General features: G+C 45.5%; 1 protein-coding gene across 2 annotated transcripts in view; it reads right to left on the bottom strand.

The window, feature by feature from the left end:
- Positions 1-3,683: 3,683 nt before the first annotated feature.
- PLBD1 (phospholipase B domain containing 1) overlaps positions 3,684-18,585 on the bottom strand; it is a 52,561-nt gene continuing 37,659 nt past the window's right edge. For both annotated transcript variants that reach the window (XM_073327305.1, XM_073327306.1), the window contains 5 exons: positions 16,600-16,800; positions 16,347-16,487; positions 6,910-7,095; positions 5,708-5,814; positions 3,684-3,933 (listed from right to left, as the gene is read on the bottom strand). In XM_073327305.1, coding sequence (XP_073183406.1) covers positions 3,766-3,933; positions 5,708-5,814; positions 6,910-7,095; positions 16,347-16,487; positions 16,600-16,800 — 803 coding nt within the window. In that variant the 3' untranslated portion in view covers positions 3,684-3,765. The remainder of the gene's footprint in view (positions 3,934-5,707; positions 5,815-6,909; positions 7,096-16,346; positions 16,488-16,599; positions 16,801-18,585) is intronic.

Below are 18,585 nucleotides of genomic sequence, written 5' to 3'. Positions count from 1 at the left end.
TCTGAGCTCATGCTGTCCTCCCACACTGACAGAGCACAGACGAATGCGTGGAGGCAAATAATGTCAGAGTGCAGGAAAGCACAAAATGACCGGGAGGAGAGGTGGTGGGCTGAAGAGAGTAAGTGGCGGGCTGAAGACAGGGCTGAAGCTCAAATGTGGTGGCAGCATGATGAGAGGAGGCAGGATTCAATGCTGAGGCTGCTGGAGGATCAAACCAGTATGCTCCAGTGTATGGTTGAGCTGCAGCAAAGGCAGCTGGAGCACAGACTGCTGCTACAGCCCCTGTGTAACCAACCACCCTCCTCCCCAAGTTCCATAGCCTCCACACCCAGATGCCCAAGAACGCGGTGGGGGGGGGCACCGGCCAACCAGCCACTCCGCCACAGAGGATTGCCCAAAAACCAGAAGGCTGGCATTCAATAAATTTTCAAGTTGTAAACTTTTAAAGTGTTGTGTGGCATTTTCCTTCCCTCCTCCACCACCCCTCCTGGGCTACCTTGGTAGTCATCCCCCTATTTGTGTGATGAATGAATGAAGAATGCATGAATGTGAAGCAACAATGACTTTATTGCCTCTGCAAGCGGTGATCGAAGGGAGGAGGGGAGGGTGGTTAGCTTACAGGGAAGTAGAGTGAACCAAGGGGCGGGGGGTTTCATCAAGGAGAAACAAAGAACTTCCACACCGTAGCCTGGCCAGTCATGAAACTGGTTTTCAAAGCTTCTCTGATGCATACCGCGCCCTCCTGTGCTCTTCTAACCGCCCTGGTATCTGGCTGCGCGTAACCAGCAGCCAGGCGATTTGCCTCAACCTCCCACCCCGCCATAAACGTCTCCCCCTTACTCTCTCAGATATTCTGAAGCGCACAGCAAGCAGTAATAACAGTGGGAACACTGGTTTCGCTGAGGTCTAAGCGAGTCAGTAAACTGCGCCAGCGCGCCTTTAAACGTCCAAATGCACATTCTACCACCATTCTGCACTTGCTCAGCCTGTAGTTGAACAGCTCCTGACTACTGTCCAGGCTGCCTGTGTACGGCTTCATGAGCCATGGCATTAAGGGGTAGGCTGGGTCTCCAAGGATAACTATAGGCATTTCAACATCCCCAACAGTTATTTTCTGGTCTGGGAATAAAGTCCCTTCCTGCAGCTTTTGAAACAGACCAGAGTTCCTGAAGATGCGAGCATCATGTACCTTTCCCGGCCATCCCACGCTGATGTTGGTGAAACGTCCCTTGTAATCCACCAGAGCTTGCAGCACTATTGAAAAGTACCCCTTGCGGTTTACGTACTCGCCGGCTTGGTGCTCCGGTGCCAAGATAGGGATATGGGTTCCGTCTATGGCCCCACCACAGGCCAGGGGAAAGCAAGTCACAAAGTTCCATGAAAGTGCCCTTACGCATGCGAAAGTTTCGCAGCCACTGGGAATCGTCCCAGACCTGCAACACTATGCGGTCCCACCAGTCTGTGCTTATTTCCCGAGCCCAGAATCGGCGTTCCACAGCATGAACCTGCCCCATTAGCACCATGATAAATGCATTGGCAGGGCCCATGCTTTCAGAGAAATCTGTGTCCATGTCCTGATCACTCACGTGACCGCGCTGACGTCGCCTCCTCGCCCAGTATCGCTCTGCCAGGTTCTGGTGCTGCATATACTGCTGGATAATGCGTGTGGTGTTTAATGTGGTCCTAATTTGCCAAAGTGAGCTGAGCGGCCTCCATGCTTGCCTTGGTATGGCGTCCGCACAGAAAAAAGGCGCGGAACGATTGTCTGCCATTGCTCTTACGGAGCAAGAGGCGACTGACGACATGGCTTACAGGGAATTAAAATTAACAAAGCGGGTGGCTTTACATCAATGAGTATTTCAGGCAGGACTTCACGGAGGGTTCCAATAAGAAATGGTGCACCTAAGTAATTGTTCTTATTGGAACAAGCAGGTTGGTCTGGCCTCTGATACATGGCTAGATTTACCTCGCTGCACCTTCTCTGTGAGTGACTGCAGTGTGACCTAGAGGAATGAGTCCCCTAGACGGGGGATGGGGGGAAGCAAATGAGTACAAAACAAATCTGGTCTATTTCTTGTTTTGATCCACTCCATCTATCTTTTACATCTTTGGCTGGCAGCAGATGGTGCAGAAGGACTGCAAGCCATCCACATCTCATGGCTGCTTGGCAGAAGATGGTGCAGTAGGACTGCTAGCCATCCTCATCTCTTGCCTGCCTGGCAGAAGATGGTACAGTAGGACTGCTAGCAATCCGTATTGCCTGCCTGCTCACCATAAGATGGTTCAATAGGACTGACTGCAGGACTAAAGAGAATGACCTGGTCAAGTCACTCCAAATTTAGTCCCTGCACCCACGTCTGCCCAGGCGCTCCTGATCGACCTCACAGAGGCAAGCAGGAGCACCTCGGACATGACGATGACAGCTACCAGTCCTATCGCACCGTCTGCTGCCACAAGGCAATGGGTTGCTGCTGCTGTGTAGCAATGCAGTACCACGTCTGCCAGCACCCAGGAGACATACGGTGACGGTTACCTGAGCGGGCTCCATGCTTGCCGTGGTATGGCGTCTGCACAGGTAACTCAAGAAAAAAGGCATGAACCGATTGTCTGCTGCTGATTTCACGGAAGGAGGGAGGGAATGGGGGCCTGACGATATGTACCCAGAACCACCCGCGACAATGTTTTAGCCCCATCAGGCATTGGGATCTCAACCCAGAATTCCAATGGGCAGCAGAGACTGCGGGAACTGTGGGATAGCTACCCACAGTGCAACACTCCAGTAGTCGACGCTTGCCTCGGTACTGTGGAAGCACTTCGCCGAGTTAATGCACTTATTGCACTTAGAGCATTTTCTGTGAGGGGACACACACTCGAATATATAAAAATAATTTCTAAAAAAACAACTTCTATAAATTCGACCTAATTTCGTAGTGTAGACATACCCTGTGACTCATACAAGGCCACTGAACAATTCAGTAGATAAGATAGTAACAAATTCCATGTCTCTGGCTGCCCAGTCACATGCCTGTATGTAGAGAGCAAAATACCTTGCTTTCCACTAAACTATTCCTCACAGCTATTGACTCGCGCCAATCTAGCCACAAAACAGCCTGTTTGAGTCCAAAGGTTTCTACAAAGCCTCCTTTCTGCATATGACTGCCTCTCGGGTTCCAGGGCTGGATTTTTAATGGCATTTAGGCATCTGGTGGGAAAATCGCACCAGGTGCCTTTCTGCATCGTTAGCTTTAACACAAACTACTGAAAAGAATGCACTGTAGACAGGACAGTTTCCACCCAGCCCCAGGGAGCAGCGCTATCAGAGCCTCATTGTGAAGTGGACCTGTTCTGCCTCTAATTTGTAATAATAATATTTAACTCTTGTATAGACTTTTCACCCATGGCTATCAGATGTACCTTACAAAGGGAAGGCAAGCGTCATCCAAATTTTACAGATGGAGAAATTCAGGCACAAAGAAGTGAAGTGACTTGCCCAAGGAGCCTCCTCATTCATTGCTGGTTTGTGTCATTATTCTCATTCTTTGACTGCAGTTTGTGAATAACTCATGTAAGATACTATGTTCTTACAGGACTGATTAGATGGTGCCTCCCCAAGCCCATTGCCTCATAGAACAAAGCTCTGGAAGCTAGGTAAGCAGAGGGCAGTTAAGACACAAGCACAGGGACTTAAAGAATGTTTTATTTTGTGGGAGAATGAAAGTTTTCAGAAAAAGGAAAAATATTTTTTCATCAACGCTGATACCAGTTTCACAGGATTGGCCTCATGGTGACGAAGTCAAAGTTGTAGAATTCTGGCAGACCCTGATGCTTGGTCCCATTGAATTGTTTCCAGCTGAAAACAGGAAGCCCATCCTCTACAGGTGGGCCACTGACAGCATAGGCTGCAAACACTGAAGCCATATGGAAATCTGCCACCTGTGAAGGACAGGGCAGGATTTTATAGCTAGAGGATACGTTGTTCTATTGCATTTGAAGTGTTTAAACACTATGGAGAGGGAGGGCATTGCTCAGGTTGGTCCAAGAGGGTATATGCAGGAGTAAGGGAAAGAAACTGAGTAGAGGAAAACCTATGCTAGTTCAAGCAACATCCCCCCAAACAGAAAGGTTTATTAAACCAAGCATTGCCCACACCTTAAGACACCAAGGACCCAAGTGGCTTATGGCCCCAATGATGTAAAGGCAGCCCCCTGGGGAATACCCCCAGCATAAGGGTCTCCCCAGCTGGTGGGGAGGGGACATGGCCAAAACAGTGCTGTGCTCCAGCTGTTCTTGGCTACTGCAACAACCACTTGGGGGACTTATTGAGAAAATACAGGGAGGTATAAAGCCACTTTAGCCACCTTCCCATTCACATTTCTGCACCCAGTGTAACTGCCAGAACGAGGCCCCTGGGTCCCTGCTGACCCCTGCTATCTGACACAAGTCAGGCAAGCCAGGGAAGAGCAGAAATCCTCAGAACTGGATCTGCCAAAAATTTCTGATGCTGCCTGTCCTTGCAGCCTCGCACACAATCCCTGAAACAGGCTAGCCCTGACAAGGTAAAACACTTTAGACCTTGCCAGTGTTTTAAGGGTTATTATTAATTTGCCTAGCATTTGTACTAGGAACAAAGCTGCCATAAATCCTGCCTGTAAAAATCATTCCTTTTTATTGAATCATGGCTTAAAACTAAAAGTTACTTGACCTTTGCCAACTTTGTGCTGAGAATAATTATACAGGTTAAGTCTAGAGAAAATGACTCACTGAAGAGTAAGGCATTAGTAAACACAGGGGTCACTGGAGGTCAGGAGGAAGAAACTTTCCTGCATGGTCCCCGTTAATGAGAGCAGACAGCTGCGTGGCAAATTCCCATTCCCTCTGTGCCACCCTGAAAATAAGATAACTTTGAGGGCCTTTGATCACTAGTACACTCCTGAGCCCTACTTACTGCCAGGCTTTAATAGAATTTGGGTATTAATCCTTAGACCCCTAAGGGTAAGCAATCTCACCCCAGCATTCTGCACCTGGATACACAGGACAAGTATGTACCCACGTACCTTGGGGTCCAGCATCCATCCACCCACAAAATGTACAGCTCACCTCCATCTGCCATCTGGTTCCAGCCCTCTTGCTCCCTGTGTTTAAGTGAGACTGACCTCACCCCAGCTAGTCGTGACCCTGGCTCTCCCAGTGCCACCTTGAGGAGAAGGACCAGAATGCAGCTGCAGGGAGGAGATGTGGCCAAGCAAGACTCACGGCAGGCAGAAGCCCTATCCTGTGTGGCCCAGGTGCTTCCCCTCCACCCCACAGCACTCCCTTGTGGCCTCAGGAAACCCTGGCAATTAGCTAATCCTTTGGAAAGCAACTAATTCCCAGATGGTGCAGAGGATCAGAGATCCTAGAAACCACATAACACTGTACAGAGCGGTCAGTTAGGCTGGCAGGGCCCTAGCTAAGTAAGCAAATACAGCAGCCAGTCTCCCCTAACCCTGCCCTACAGATGCTTTTCTTTAATCGCTGGTAAGAAGTGTTGGCCAGGATAGTGTTTTATTCCTGACTCTCCCCCACTGTCGAAGTTTGCGGGACAGAAGGGACAGACAGGGAACCTCCTTCTGCAGAGTACAAAGACTTGGTTGGCAGGTCCAGAGCAGGCGCCCTACTTTCACTCAGACAGTATGTAAGGCAGGCCATGGGCTTTAGGGGTCTTTACCTTTGAGTCATAGCAGCCTGCTGGCACTGGGAGAGAAGGGTTCAGGTCTTCGCGGCAGCAGATAGTGTTGCACGGATTGTGCCTGGCATAGGGCTCCTTCAGATAGTCTGGGAAATAAATGGGGAAGAGAAAAGAAATAAAGCCAGTCTACTCACACGACCGTCCCCAGCAGGGGCTAAGGGCTCCTCCTATACAGTCCCAAATGGAATACTCTGCAAGCTGATGCGCCACTACCTGGGAGCTTGTAATGAGAGAAAGTCAACTCGTACAAGAGAATGGGGGAGGGATCAGGAGAGAGAAGGTAGTGAGCAGTTCTGGCCTTAATATTTTAGTCTAGAACAGAAGAAAAAAGATTACAAAACAAGAAACTAAAAATGAAGATGGCAAGGAGCAAGGTCTATCAATGCCCCCTGCAATAGTAGGAAATTGGGGAGTGGGGGAAAACTATGCCCATCTGATTGCAGTAGTGTATTGCTACTCAGTGAACCAAAGAAAGGCAGTCCCCAGGCCCTTTCCCTCAGATCACTTCCAGTTCACCATGCGGAAAAGCCCTTCCAAACTTCACATGTGGCAAACAAATGTTATATGCAAAAGAGAATAAAAATAAAGCAGCTATGGTCATCTGTACCTAGAGATGGTGTTTATTCAGACCACTTTTTCCCATTAATCCCAGTAAGGCAGATCCTGACAGCACCAAGACAGAGGATTGTGCATTGAAGGACATTCCTTCTGAGAGGGGAAAGTTAAAGGAGTCTTTTAAAACGATTTTATGCTAAATCCTCTATGTTAGTATTATAGACACATTGCCTAGTACTTAAGGCTTTGCAAGACCCTTTCCTTGCTCCAGCTGTGCTCAAGAACAGTTCTCCCCAGAGAGCCCTAACAAGTCTTCTAATTCTGTTGGTGTTTCAGATGTTCTCTGGAACGGTTAGCTAGAATAGACCTCAATGGCATGTGCACTCATAAATGAAAACCTCCCTTGTTCCTGCATGGGGTTTAAAAAAAAAAAAGATTTTCCAGTCTTATTTCAGACATAGATTGTAAGCGCCTCAGGGCAGGGACTGTCTCTTTGTCCTGTGTTTGTACAGCGCTGAGCACAATGTGGTCCTGAGCCATGACTGGGGCTGCTAGGCAACAACATAATACAAAAAATAAATAAGTAATAAAAAATCAGATCAATGGAAAACAAATGAGCTTCTTACTGTTATATCTCATTATATACTTCATGGTCTCCAAGTCAGTCACTTTCCCCTGGTCCCGTCGGAAGATTTTTGCTCTGGGGGCCAGTTCATAAGAAAACTCCAAGCCATATTTCTCAACGTACTTTGCATATCCACTGAGGTTGTAGATCCTTTCATGGAAAGGGATGTTGTACGAAGGCCAGTATCCTGCAAGGGAGATAACCCATTCTGTTGTTTAATTATTTAAACAAACTGTGCACTCATTTAAAAAAAATGTTTAATTGCTGTGTTGCCTTAACAGTGCCGGCTAGGGAACAGGATCTAGACCCAGTCTGACAGCAGCAGAACATATCAGTCGCCATTGGAAGCAGATGAGTTAATTCATAAGTAATTCCACTGGAGAGACGGTGCTAACAGAGTCTCAGGCCTCCGGTTTCCACTTTGAAGGCTTATCCCACAATGCAAGTTTGAGCCAGTTTCAAGTTAAGACTTACAGGAGTATCTTGAGGTCTGAGAGGTTCACGTCTAGATAGTGCCCACAGGAAGAGCTGACCACCTGTGCGCCCTCATGATCTGATGAAGCAGAGGATGCAGCAACAGTGCTCATCCACAGTAATACATGCCTCCTGCAAGCACATCTGGAAGCCACTGAGCTTCTTTCTTGAAAGAAAAAATGATTCCTAAAATGAAAAGCACATCAACCTCACACACCAAATATATGCATCAAAGCGGCATGCTGAAAAGTTGAGATGTGCCAAAGCACCAAACAAATGCAGAAGTGAGGAAAAAATTGTGTGCCAAGGCACTGAACAAACAGGCACCCAAGACATCAGGGATACAATTAAGGCTCTGAAACAACAAGCAGAAAGAGAGGTCACAGCAAAACAAACCATGAAACCAAAGAGGCCAGTAGCCTTCAACTCAAGTAACCCAGAAAGGAGCCACAGTGAAGTAAGCTTATGCTCAAATAAATTTGTTAGTCTCCAAGGTGCCACAAGTACTCCTTTTCTTTTTGCAAATACAGACTAACACGGCTGCTACTCTGAAACAGAACTAACTGTTATTATAGACCTGATCGGAAAGCAGATCAACACAAAAGGATCCCCAGAGAAACAGGCGACAGGCTAGTGAGAGCCAGAGTGGAGAAGGCTGGAAGGTTGTGGTAGCTGATGGCACATATTGACCAATAAGGGAGAGAGAGAGAATCTTGTGCTTGCCACTGCCATCACTGCCTCAGCAAGCCCAAAGACTTCGAACTAGGAGAGTTTTGTCCTATCTCACATAAGACAACGGTCAAGACAATCCTGTCATGAAAGTACCTGTAAAGAATACTGTATCCAACTGAAATTACAGGGAGATTATTCGGAAGGCAGAATGCAATTGTCTATAGTACAAATAAGTTAGGAACCTCCTCAGTTTGCAAAAAATACAAAAATGACATGGGATCATTCAGGACCATAAATAGGACCTGGCTCTGAAGTGAAATCCTAGAAGAATTAAAATGTGATCCTTTTCTGCCAATTAAAAATGTACAGTAATGTAGTCTTTTCCCCCATGGGGGAATGAGGTGGTAATGGGATGGCATATATTGAAACACGGCACCTAGAGCTACACAGCCATCTTCATCCCCAGCCTAGGGCACTGGTTTGCTACTGACAAAGGGAGATTGCCACCTACTGAGTCTCAACACCAGGGTTTTGCTAGGTCTCCCACCTCAATACCGACTGATGTAACGCCCCTTGTTCTGAGGAGTTGGAGTGGGGGAATCTGATTGGTTGATGCTCAAATAATAAGTTGGGGCTCATTAGGCAACTGTTACAAAAATACAAACCAAGCGTTTAGACATATAAAGTTTTGAACTAGTAGCCAATATATGGGAGCCATGCACTTCTCTGAGTAGGTGGCTTGCAGTCTTATGTCTCAATACATACATGGCACAGAAGTGGGTGTCCTGTATAACTGCACAGCCTGCATTGTCTGACATGACACACAACCTAGTTGAAGGGAACATCCAGCGTAACATGTTTCTCTGAGCAGTAAAAGAGATGTCCTCCATAGATTAATGTACTTGAGCCATCCTCCAAAGAAGTAGCTGGCAAGGTGTGGGCAGGACAGCTTTCAGGAACATTCATTTCCAAACAGAAGGGGGTTAATTATTATTTAGCAATAAGTTCTACAGTTGTACTGTCTCAAAGGAAGGCAAAGAATGCAGATGCCTCTCTACCCCCACCTAGAAAGCAATATATTTAAAAACTACAGCAAAGTAACCCACGTTAAGTTCTCCTCAAGTAAAGCCTCTCCCTCACCGTTCCCTGCTTCTGCAAGGCTGTAAATCCCACCTACATAGTGCAGTGCCCTCATGTAACAACTCCTGGGTGAGTTTCTGCTCCAGATAGAGGCATGCCGTTGCTGCAGGTTAGACCATGCAGAGTGCACAACGAGCAGTACATAGAGCTGGGAGTATGGGGGGCGGCTGGCCCATGCATACAGCAGGGACTCTCCTGGGTCTCTAGGAGGAACTTTCTTTTTTACTTTTCCTGATTGTGAAGCAGCAAGGGACTGTACTGAGTGCTGTGTGGGGAATCAAGGACTGTCTTGTGGTTAATGCACAAGACTTAAGAGTCCAGAAATCTTGACTCTATTCCTGGCTCTAATACAGGCATGTTTTCTGACTGTAGGCAAACAACCTCTTGGGACTCTGTTTTCCCATCTATAAAATGGGGATAATACTTGCCAACCTCGCACAGGGGCTGGAAGGCTTAATTCATTACTATTTGCAAAGTGCTGTGAGATCTTTGGATGGAAGGTGCTATGTAGATGCAAAGTAAGAGGTTCACAATCTCGGTGTCTTACCTGACTCACCTCTGCTCCAGAGGCCAAAGACAGATGCAGTGGCCAGCAAGTCCTTCTGCATTTAAGGCTGGCTAAGAAATTGCATCCTTTTTCTCAGATATGGACCTTGCCTCAACAATCCATGTCTTTGTCACCTTAAGGTCTCCACTGCTGCTACCTGCTGTACCTAGGGCTCCCCATGAAGGCCACCTAGACGCTTAAGCCAGTACAAATGCAGGTGCCTGACTTTCAGTAGAACAGGGAGGTTAGAGCATATTGCTCCTGCTCTGAGCTCTGCACTGGCTGCCAGTTCACTTACAACTAAAACTCAAGGTGCTTGTGTCTATCTGGAACCTGGCTTTCAGAGACCTCCTCTCCACCTTTACTCTGCAGCACCACATTGGCTGCCTGTCTCATACGTGAAGCTCAAAGGAGACAAAGATATATCCTTGGTTGCAGTGGAGAAATACACTTAGAAATGTTACCTAAGCCCAAGCCTGGACAACTTTAATGAACACTGCAAGATTCTCCTCTTTGCTCCAGCTTTCCCTTAAAGTAAGTCTTGAGTCCCTTGTCATTCAGCTCACTTGCTCCGCAAGAATGCTTTAAGGGCTATTATTTTGATGCTGCAGTGTATATATTCTTCTCTTGACACCATCTTTAGTTGCTGAGACTCTTCTTTCCAGAACTTTTGCTTGTCCAATCTTTGTGATTTCGTCACTGCTTTGGGCAACTGCAACACTTTTATTTCTTCCACTTTCCCAGCAGTCTTGGCTTGTTTACACTTTTCCTGTAATGTTCTTGTTTCATTGCATGTCCAGCTTTCCCTTGTTTGCTTACACCTTCCAATAACTTCCTCCACTGTATTTTGTCACTTCCTTGAATATTTCCCATCCAGTCTGTAGTGAGTTTTCTTCATCAAACACAAATTAATGAAACACCTTTCAAGCATCAACTTGTACACCTCCCTCACATAGCTAGCCTTATCAAGATCAAATTTGGCTCCAGTTACACCCCTCTGTTTCTTGGACTTTAACTTAATATTAATTTTTCCCATTCGTCATTCATGATCACTGCCACAGCCAGCACCTCTATAGTCTAACATCCAAAAGTGCCCTTCTATGCTTTTTACTAATAATAATGTGGTCAATCTGGTTTTTAGTTTGACTGTCTGCTGAGCTGCACATAATCTTGTGCATATCTTCATGAAGAAACCAAGCTCCACCAATAATCAGATTGTGTATCTCACAGCAAGTTCATTTGCCATCCTGATACCATGTTGTCCCAACTTTATTCATTTGCTTATCATATCCGCTACCAACCTTTGCATTCATATTTCCCATTATAAAAATCATATCATGGTCAGGAATCTCATCTACAATGCCATCCACCTGTTGTTACAACCCACCCTTCTCTTCCACTTCTGCTACTTCTGGTGGTCCATAACAACAGGTCACAGTTACGCATAGTTTACTGCAGGCAGTAGTAAACCTTGCTATGACAATCTGCTCAGACACTGGTTTCCAGCAGTTATTTGAAGTAACTATTCTCTTGTCCATTGCTATAGCAACCCCATCCCTATGCTTCACTTGTCCACCTGAGTGTCCTGAGTAAAAGAAAGTATCATGTCCAACTGTGAACTCTCCTGTACTCAGCCAATGTGTCTTCTGTTTGGCAGCAAAGGTAATGTGTAACTTCCTTAGCTCCTCCGCTACTGGCTCGGTCTGGCCTGACACGAACCGTTCTAACATTCCACTTGCAATATGTGTAATAGGGTTAAGCTGTTAATCAAAATCCATGACCATTTCCATTTGTTAGGCCATATAAATCAGTCTGGCTTGCTGTATTGTTTCTATAACAAATCAATTTCAGATGCAATGGCTTGTTAGCACATTCTACCCTATCCAGCTCATGGGAACGCGATGTCATAGCCTGCTGGCCTGCTAGGAACAGGCACGATCAACAGTTCCACCTTACTTGCCCTTCAAGGCTAACAAGCTTGGACTGCTTGGATTTGAAATCAGTTTTTCTTCTCCTAGACAGACTTGCCTAAAGAGGTGAAACAAGCCCTATCTGCCCTGGTTTGAAATCAGAGTTCCCATCTATCTACAAAAAGGTTAAATTGTACAGAAACACAATCAAGTCAACAATGCAAGTGGTAAGAAATGCTACCAGTGAACCAACAACAAATATCGAAGAGTTCCTGGAAGTATGGAAGGAGCATTTTGACAAAGAGCTGAACCGTGTAATTTTTCCAGATGCAAGCAAGCATTCTAGACATGCCAGATGAACAGGGCAAAATGGATATAAGCACTAAACCACCATCTGAAAAAGAAACAGAAAGAGCAATGAAGCAGTTAAAAAATGGGAAAGCTTTAGGAATGGATAATATAACAGCTGAGCTGCTAAAAGCTGGTGGAATAAGTGCTATCAAAGCATTAGAAAAATATATAAGGTCTGGGAGCAAGAGAAAGTACCTGATGACTGGGTAAAGGCAATAGTTGTACCAATCCTGAAGAAAGGAGATCCTGCCAATTTGAATGATTGAAGAGGTAAAAGCTTATTATCAGTACTGGAAAAATCATGATGAAAGTAATTGTCAACTGATTATGGCCAGTTTTAGAAGTAGCAGTAGGCAAGGATCAGTGCAGCTTCATACCAGGCCAAAGTTGAACTGATCTGACACACACTCCAACAGCTGATGGAAAAAAAGCGAGAATGGGGATTAAAGATGTTTGCTCTTTTCGTCGACTTCATGAAGAAATTTGATTTGGTTTGGAGAAAAGCATTATGGAAAGTAGTAAAATCATATGCAGTTCCAGACAGAATAACTGCAATTATAAAAGTTATGTACAAAGATTCCTGTGGTGCCGTAAGAACTGGTGGAAAATTAAGCAACTGGTTCAAGTCAAAGTTTGGTGTAAGACAAGGGGGCATGGAATCACCATCACTTTTCATCATGTTCTTAAATTGGACATTAAAAATGGTATATAAGTTGGAGGGCGTGACGCTGGGTGATCTAAAGTTAAGCTCTTTGGCTCATGTAAATGACACTGTACAACTAGCAGACATGTTTGAATTGATGATGACGGTCTTCACTACCTTGGAAAATTGGTGTAGTTGACTTGGACTTACAATAAATGCCAAGATGATGAAGTGGTTGCATCTTGGAAAAGGGACAATATGTAAAGTGTTGAAATGCAGCAGTGGTGAAGTCATAGAACAAGTAAAACCTTACACGTACCTAGGAAGATTGATCAGAACCAACAGTTCCACCAAAGATGAGGTTAAAAGGACATGTGCTTCAGCTACAACAGCTACACAGAAGTTGATGAAATTATGGACTGACAAAAACACTGTTTGGCATCAAAATGAAAATGAATCAAACCAATGTACTAGCAGTATTATTCTGTGGTCTGGAAGCAGCTGCATTAAATGAAACAGACATCAGAAAGCGGCTGGAGATAACAGAGATGAGAGTTCTTTGGAAGATGGAAGTGTACGTACTGTGGAATGACATTGACAACTGACGAAATTAGAAGGAGCAGGATGTGAAGTGACGGTATAGGTCTGGCTGAAATCAAAAAGATTATAATAATTACAACACTTTAGAAGGCAAACAGGATGCACAGGAAAATAATGCAAACGCAACCACGGTCAGTCAGACCTGAAGGCTGACCACCAACTACATGGCAGGAGATTGTATGCAGGGACTTCACCAGGCTGGGCTTAATGGAGGGACAAGCCACAGACAGGAATGAGTGCCGGTTCTGTAGTGCTCCTCATGCTTTGGGATGAGAAGAAGAAGTGTATGTATTTCAGACTTTGGGGAAATGGTTGATTTGTACTGTGCTTGATCCAACATATGCAAAACATGTCCAGAAACTTGGGAAATGGCCATGTTATCAAAGCACGTAATGTAAAATGTTATTTTTTCTAACATTTAACACACATGAAGATTTTTCCAAAGCAGTAAGTTGTTTAAGCCTCACAATTCATTTCATTTTCCACTCCTGCATATTCTCTTCTCTAAAGCCTCCAATCCTTTAAAACTTAGCCATACACAACAGCTAAAAAACTTCTTTTAAAAAATTACATGCTTTTAGTTTTCCCAAGTGCCTCTGAATTGCACCTTTTGGCTCTGCCTCTACCCTTCCCTAAAATCTTCTACATGTGGTACAAGAAACATTCAAATACAGAGTTGATCTTTCTGTTTTTTGCCAAAATTTCAGTTTGTGGGTTGTTTTTGTAAATTCCCCAGCTGTGACTTGTTCCTCTTCCTGCTCTGATTTCCTTTAACTCTTTAGTCCTCACTGCACATTTTCTATCTTCCTCTCTCACACCTGCTGGGTGGCCACACATGGACCACCAGCTTGGAAGACACCAGGACTTCCCCCAATGACTTCTGATGTTACCCCATCACTTTTCAGGCCCTTAATTGACCAGAGCCATTGCTAGCCCTGACAACCTGAGGGAAGGAGCCAACTGGCAGCACTAGACCCACCGTCTCTCAGTTGCTCTTTCTGGTGGGCAGGAAGATAGCCACTGAGATCAGCTGCCTGAAGTTGCTGAACAGAGGGATTCCGGGTTCTGCTCATCTGGAGACAAGGGACAGGCCATGAGTCTATTTGCTTGGCTCTCAGGCAAATGTTTAGGCCTTAAAAAGGAGCTCCAGGCTTAGGGCAGAACATTCTGTACAAACTATGGAGAGGAGTGACTGCAGATCCTGGGGTGAGGGGTAGGTCAGGTCCAAATACAGCCTGACTATAGACAGGCTCCAGGAAGTAGCTATAGCTGGGGGACGAGACCAGCAGCTTCCCTGACTGTAGCCCAAATGCATAAGTCAGGAAAACTTAGGGTTTGGAAACACATAGAATAGCTTAAACCACACCCAACCAGCAGATGACCTGAATCAGACTTCCCCATGTTCTCTTGAACTGAACACATGGTACAAGTGAATGGCCAGGCCAGGGGGCCTGGAGACAGAAGCATAGTCAGAGAACACACCTTAATCTGGTCCAGAGACAGAGGGACTTGACTAGGAAAAACACAGATCATCAACAAAATGGGCTAGAAGGATAATACTAGACAGGCAACTGGCCTCCCAAATGAGGACTTGGCAGAAGCAGGCAAAAATGACTGTGCCAAGCACAAGACCAAAATGAAACTGCACGACAGCAGTTCCAGCTCAGCCTAAGAAAGGCTTGGTCCAATCACACAGGGCAGATGGTCTGGTCCCAGTCACTGATGCATCATCCTCTGCCATCACCAGCGGGCACTGCACCTCAGGTATCTGTCGCAATCCCAGAGCAATGGGAAGGAGGAACCACCTCTCTAAAGACCTCTCTCCTGCTACCCCACTTGAGATCAGCTATTAGGCTCCTTCATTTCTAGCCCCTCGGAAGAGCCACCAGAGTAGCGATGCTAAGCCCACCCACGCAGCAGCAGGAACAACCAACTGCCATATAAGTAGCCATGTTTCAGATCCTCAGTGAGAATCTGGGAGAAGCATGTGTCCACAATGTCCAACATCAGATTCTCTAGGTTTGCAGGTAGTGAAGTTTGCCATGAGCTCCCCCAGTCAGAGGGGATTAATGAGGCCTCAATTTGTTAGTCTGTCCCTAATTAAGCCATTTCAAAAAGTGAGAAACAGAAGGAGAAAAACCACTTATTTCTGAATCTTCAGCAGATTAGAGGTACACAAAACATAAAGCAGATGAAGAAAATTTATAGATTATTCATGATAAGCACCCCCCCCCCAAAGCGTTATTTATATTGCGATAGCACCAAAAATCTTCTAGACGCTTCCACGGAATTAGAGAGGGCAGAAAGCCAGAACAAACCCACCACAGTTATGACTGATGCATCTTCCTGAATGTTTGTGTATGTGGGTCAATTCTGAAACTCATCACATCTTCAGCTGTGCAACTGCACAATAGAACAATGGAAACAAAACAATGAAGACTGTGGACAGAGCTCAGACACAAGTGCCTGGAAAATGCTTGTGAATGTGCCCTGATTGCTGATGCTGGCTGCTAGCATGATTTCTTACAATGCCTTTGGGTTATATTTTCAGTCAACCTGTCACTAGCTTTGCTGTGGGCTTAAGATATCTTCTGGAGAGCAAATATTTGCTAGATAATATAGCCCCATGAAAGCTCAGCTCAGAGACTGAGTCTATCTGAGTCCTTTTTTTTCTTTTAAACCCATTTCCCTCTGGGGTGACAATCACAAAAAGGTTCAAGTGACTCTCAATGTCAAAATAATTCAGCACTAATTAAAAATGCTTCTTCCCGCCTCTGAGAAAAAAATAAAGGCACTCCAGTATAGAGGAAAACCATGCAGGAGAAAGCCAAGTCAGCGAAAGAAGAACAAGTCACCAATTCTTACCTTCAGCACATCCTAAAAAGATGTTCACGGTGGCCATTTGCATTCAGATGCAGCAGGTGGGAGCCAGTTTCATATGGAACACCAAGGTGCACACAAGAAATTACTGCCATTGGATCTCGGTGACATTTACACAAAAAGCTTCCCAACTTGGAGTCCCAGAAGTAAAATAACACTCCCATCAGTTTGCACAAATGGTTGAATTTTCCTAACCCTAAAACTATCAAAACAGTGATTACCTTTACGGAGAACACTTGTCTGATCAGAATACTCCACGAGTGTTGGGATCTGCTCAACGATATAGAGTGCTCCGTCCTCCAGGCTTCCTTCCAGCTTAACCTTCTTCATATCCAGGACCATGTACTGATTGTTATAGGTTCCTAGGGGGCAAGTAGGAGGAGGTTAGATCTTTCACTACTGCCTGGAGAAGCTGGGTGGGAAAAAAAGTAGGGAGTGTTTTCTTTATTCAGAAGTTCATATAAACTTACTTACCAGAGTTGCATCTTAAAAAAGTTTGTGCCCAGGTTTTGCCACTGTCTGCCATCATGTTGGCAATACGGACTCTCTGCCAGGCAAAGAGAGATTCGGGCACCACTTGTTTAAGTAAAGTTTGGTTAAACACATTGTTTGTGGTCTGCAACATTACCAAGCCACTGCCAAGTAAGTAAAAGTCATCCAGAGACATCAAAAAACCTTAAACAAAACAGAAGAGTTCCTGTTATCTTTGTGGGCTCTTAACATGGAATAGACTCCAGCTCTGCCTCACAGTCCCATGCTTTAACCAAAAGATGTTCCTTTCTCAAACAAAAAAGGCATATAACTTGTATCAGGCATATGTGCTACAATAGAGCCAGAGCGACTTTGAAGGCTCAAGCCATTATCCTCTCTCATAAATCAGGATTCCATGGCTTTTCTCAGATTGGAATACACCTAGAAGAGAATTACTCTACAAATAATTGTTCTCTGAACACAGAGCAATAACAGGTTTCTGCAAGCACAAAACAGGCAGGGAACACTCATAGCTTGAAGTTCTGAGTAGTTAGTTCCAAAAAACAAAATGCAGCAATAAATAAAACCTATCCCAAGCACAGCTTTAGAATCATAGACTATCAGGGTTGGAAGGGACCTCAGGAGGTCATCTAGTCCAACCCCCTGCTCAAAGCAGGACCAATCCCCAACTAAATCATCCCAGCCAGGGCTTTGTCAAGCCTGACCTTAAAAACTTCTAAGGAAGGAGATTCCACCACCTCTCTAGGTAACACATTCCAGTGTTTCACCACCCTCCTAGTTAAAATTTTTTTCCTAATATCCAACCTAAACCTCTCCCACTGCAACTTGAGACCATTACTCCTTGTTCTGTCATCTGCTACCACTGAGAACAGTCTAGATCCATCCTCTTTGGAACCCCCTTTCAGGTAGTTGAAAGCAGCTATCAAATCCCCCCTTATTCTTCTCTTCCACAGACTAAACAATCCCAGTTCCCTCAGCCTCTCCTCGTAAGTCACGTGTTCCTGTCCCCTAATCATTTTTGTTGCCCTCCGCTGGACGCTTTCCAATTTTTCCACATCCTTCTTGTAGTGTGGGGCACAAAACTGGACACAGTACTCCAGATGAGGCCTCACCAATGTCGAACAGAGGGGAACGATCATGTCCCTTGATCTGCTGGCAATGCCCCTACTTATACATCCCAAAATGCCATTGGCCTTCTTGGCAACAAGGGCACACTGTTGAGTCCTATCCAGCTTCTCGTCCACTGTAACCCCTAGGTCCTTTTCTGCAGAACTGCTGCCGAGCCATTCGGTCCCTAGTCTATAGCAGTGCATGGGATTCTTCCATCCTAAGTGCAGGACTCTGCACTTGTCCTTGTTGAACCTCTCAGATTTCTTTTGGCCCAATCCTCTAATTTGTCTAGGGCCCTCTGTATCCTATCCCTACCCTCCAGCGTATCTACCTCTCCTCCCAGTTTAGTGTCATCTGCAAACTTGCTGAGGGTGCAATCCACACCATCCTCCACCATCCATTTATGAAGATATTGAACAAAACCGGTCCCAGGACCGACCATTGGGGCACTCCACTTGATACCGGCTGCCAACTAGACATGGAGCCATTGATCACTACTCGTTGAGCCCGACAATCTAGCCAACTTTCTATCCACCTTATAGTCCATTCATCCAGCCCATACTTCTTTAACTTGCTGGCAAGAATACTGTGGGAGACCGTGTCAAAAGCTTTGCTAAAGTCAAGGAACAACACGTCCACTGCTTTCCCCTCATCCACAGAGCCAGTTATCTCGTCATAGAAGGCAATTAGATTAGTCAGGCATGACTTGCCCTTGGTGAATCCATGCTGACTGTTCCTGATCACTTTCCTCTCCTCTAAGTGCTTCAGAATTGACTCCTTGAGGACCTGCTCCATGTTTTTTCCAGGGACTGAGGTGAGGCTGACTGGCCTGTAGTTCCCAGGATCCTCCTCCTTCTC

Source organism: Lepidochelys kempii, chromosome 1, assembly GCF_965140265.1.
Source record: "Lepidochelys kempii isolate rLepKem1 chromosome 1, rLepKem1.hap2, whole genome shotgun sequence".
NCBI lineage: Eukaryota > Metazoa > Chordata > Testudines > Cheloniidae > Lepidochelys > Lepidochelys kempii.
Note: the sequence above shows the minus strand (reverse complement) of the source record. Positions and strands in the feature narration are given on the sequence as shown.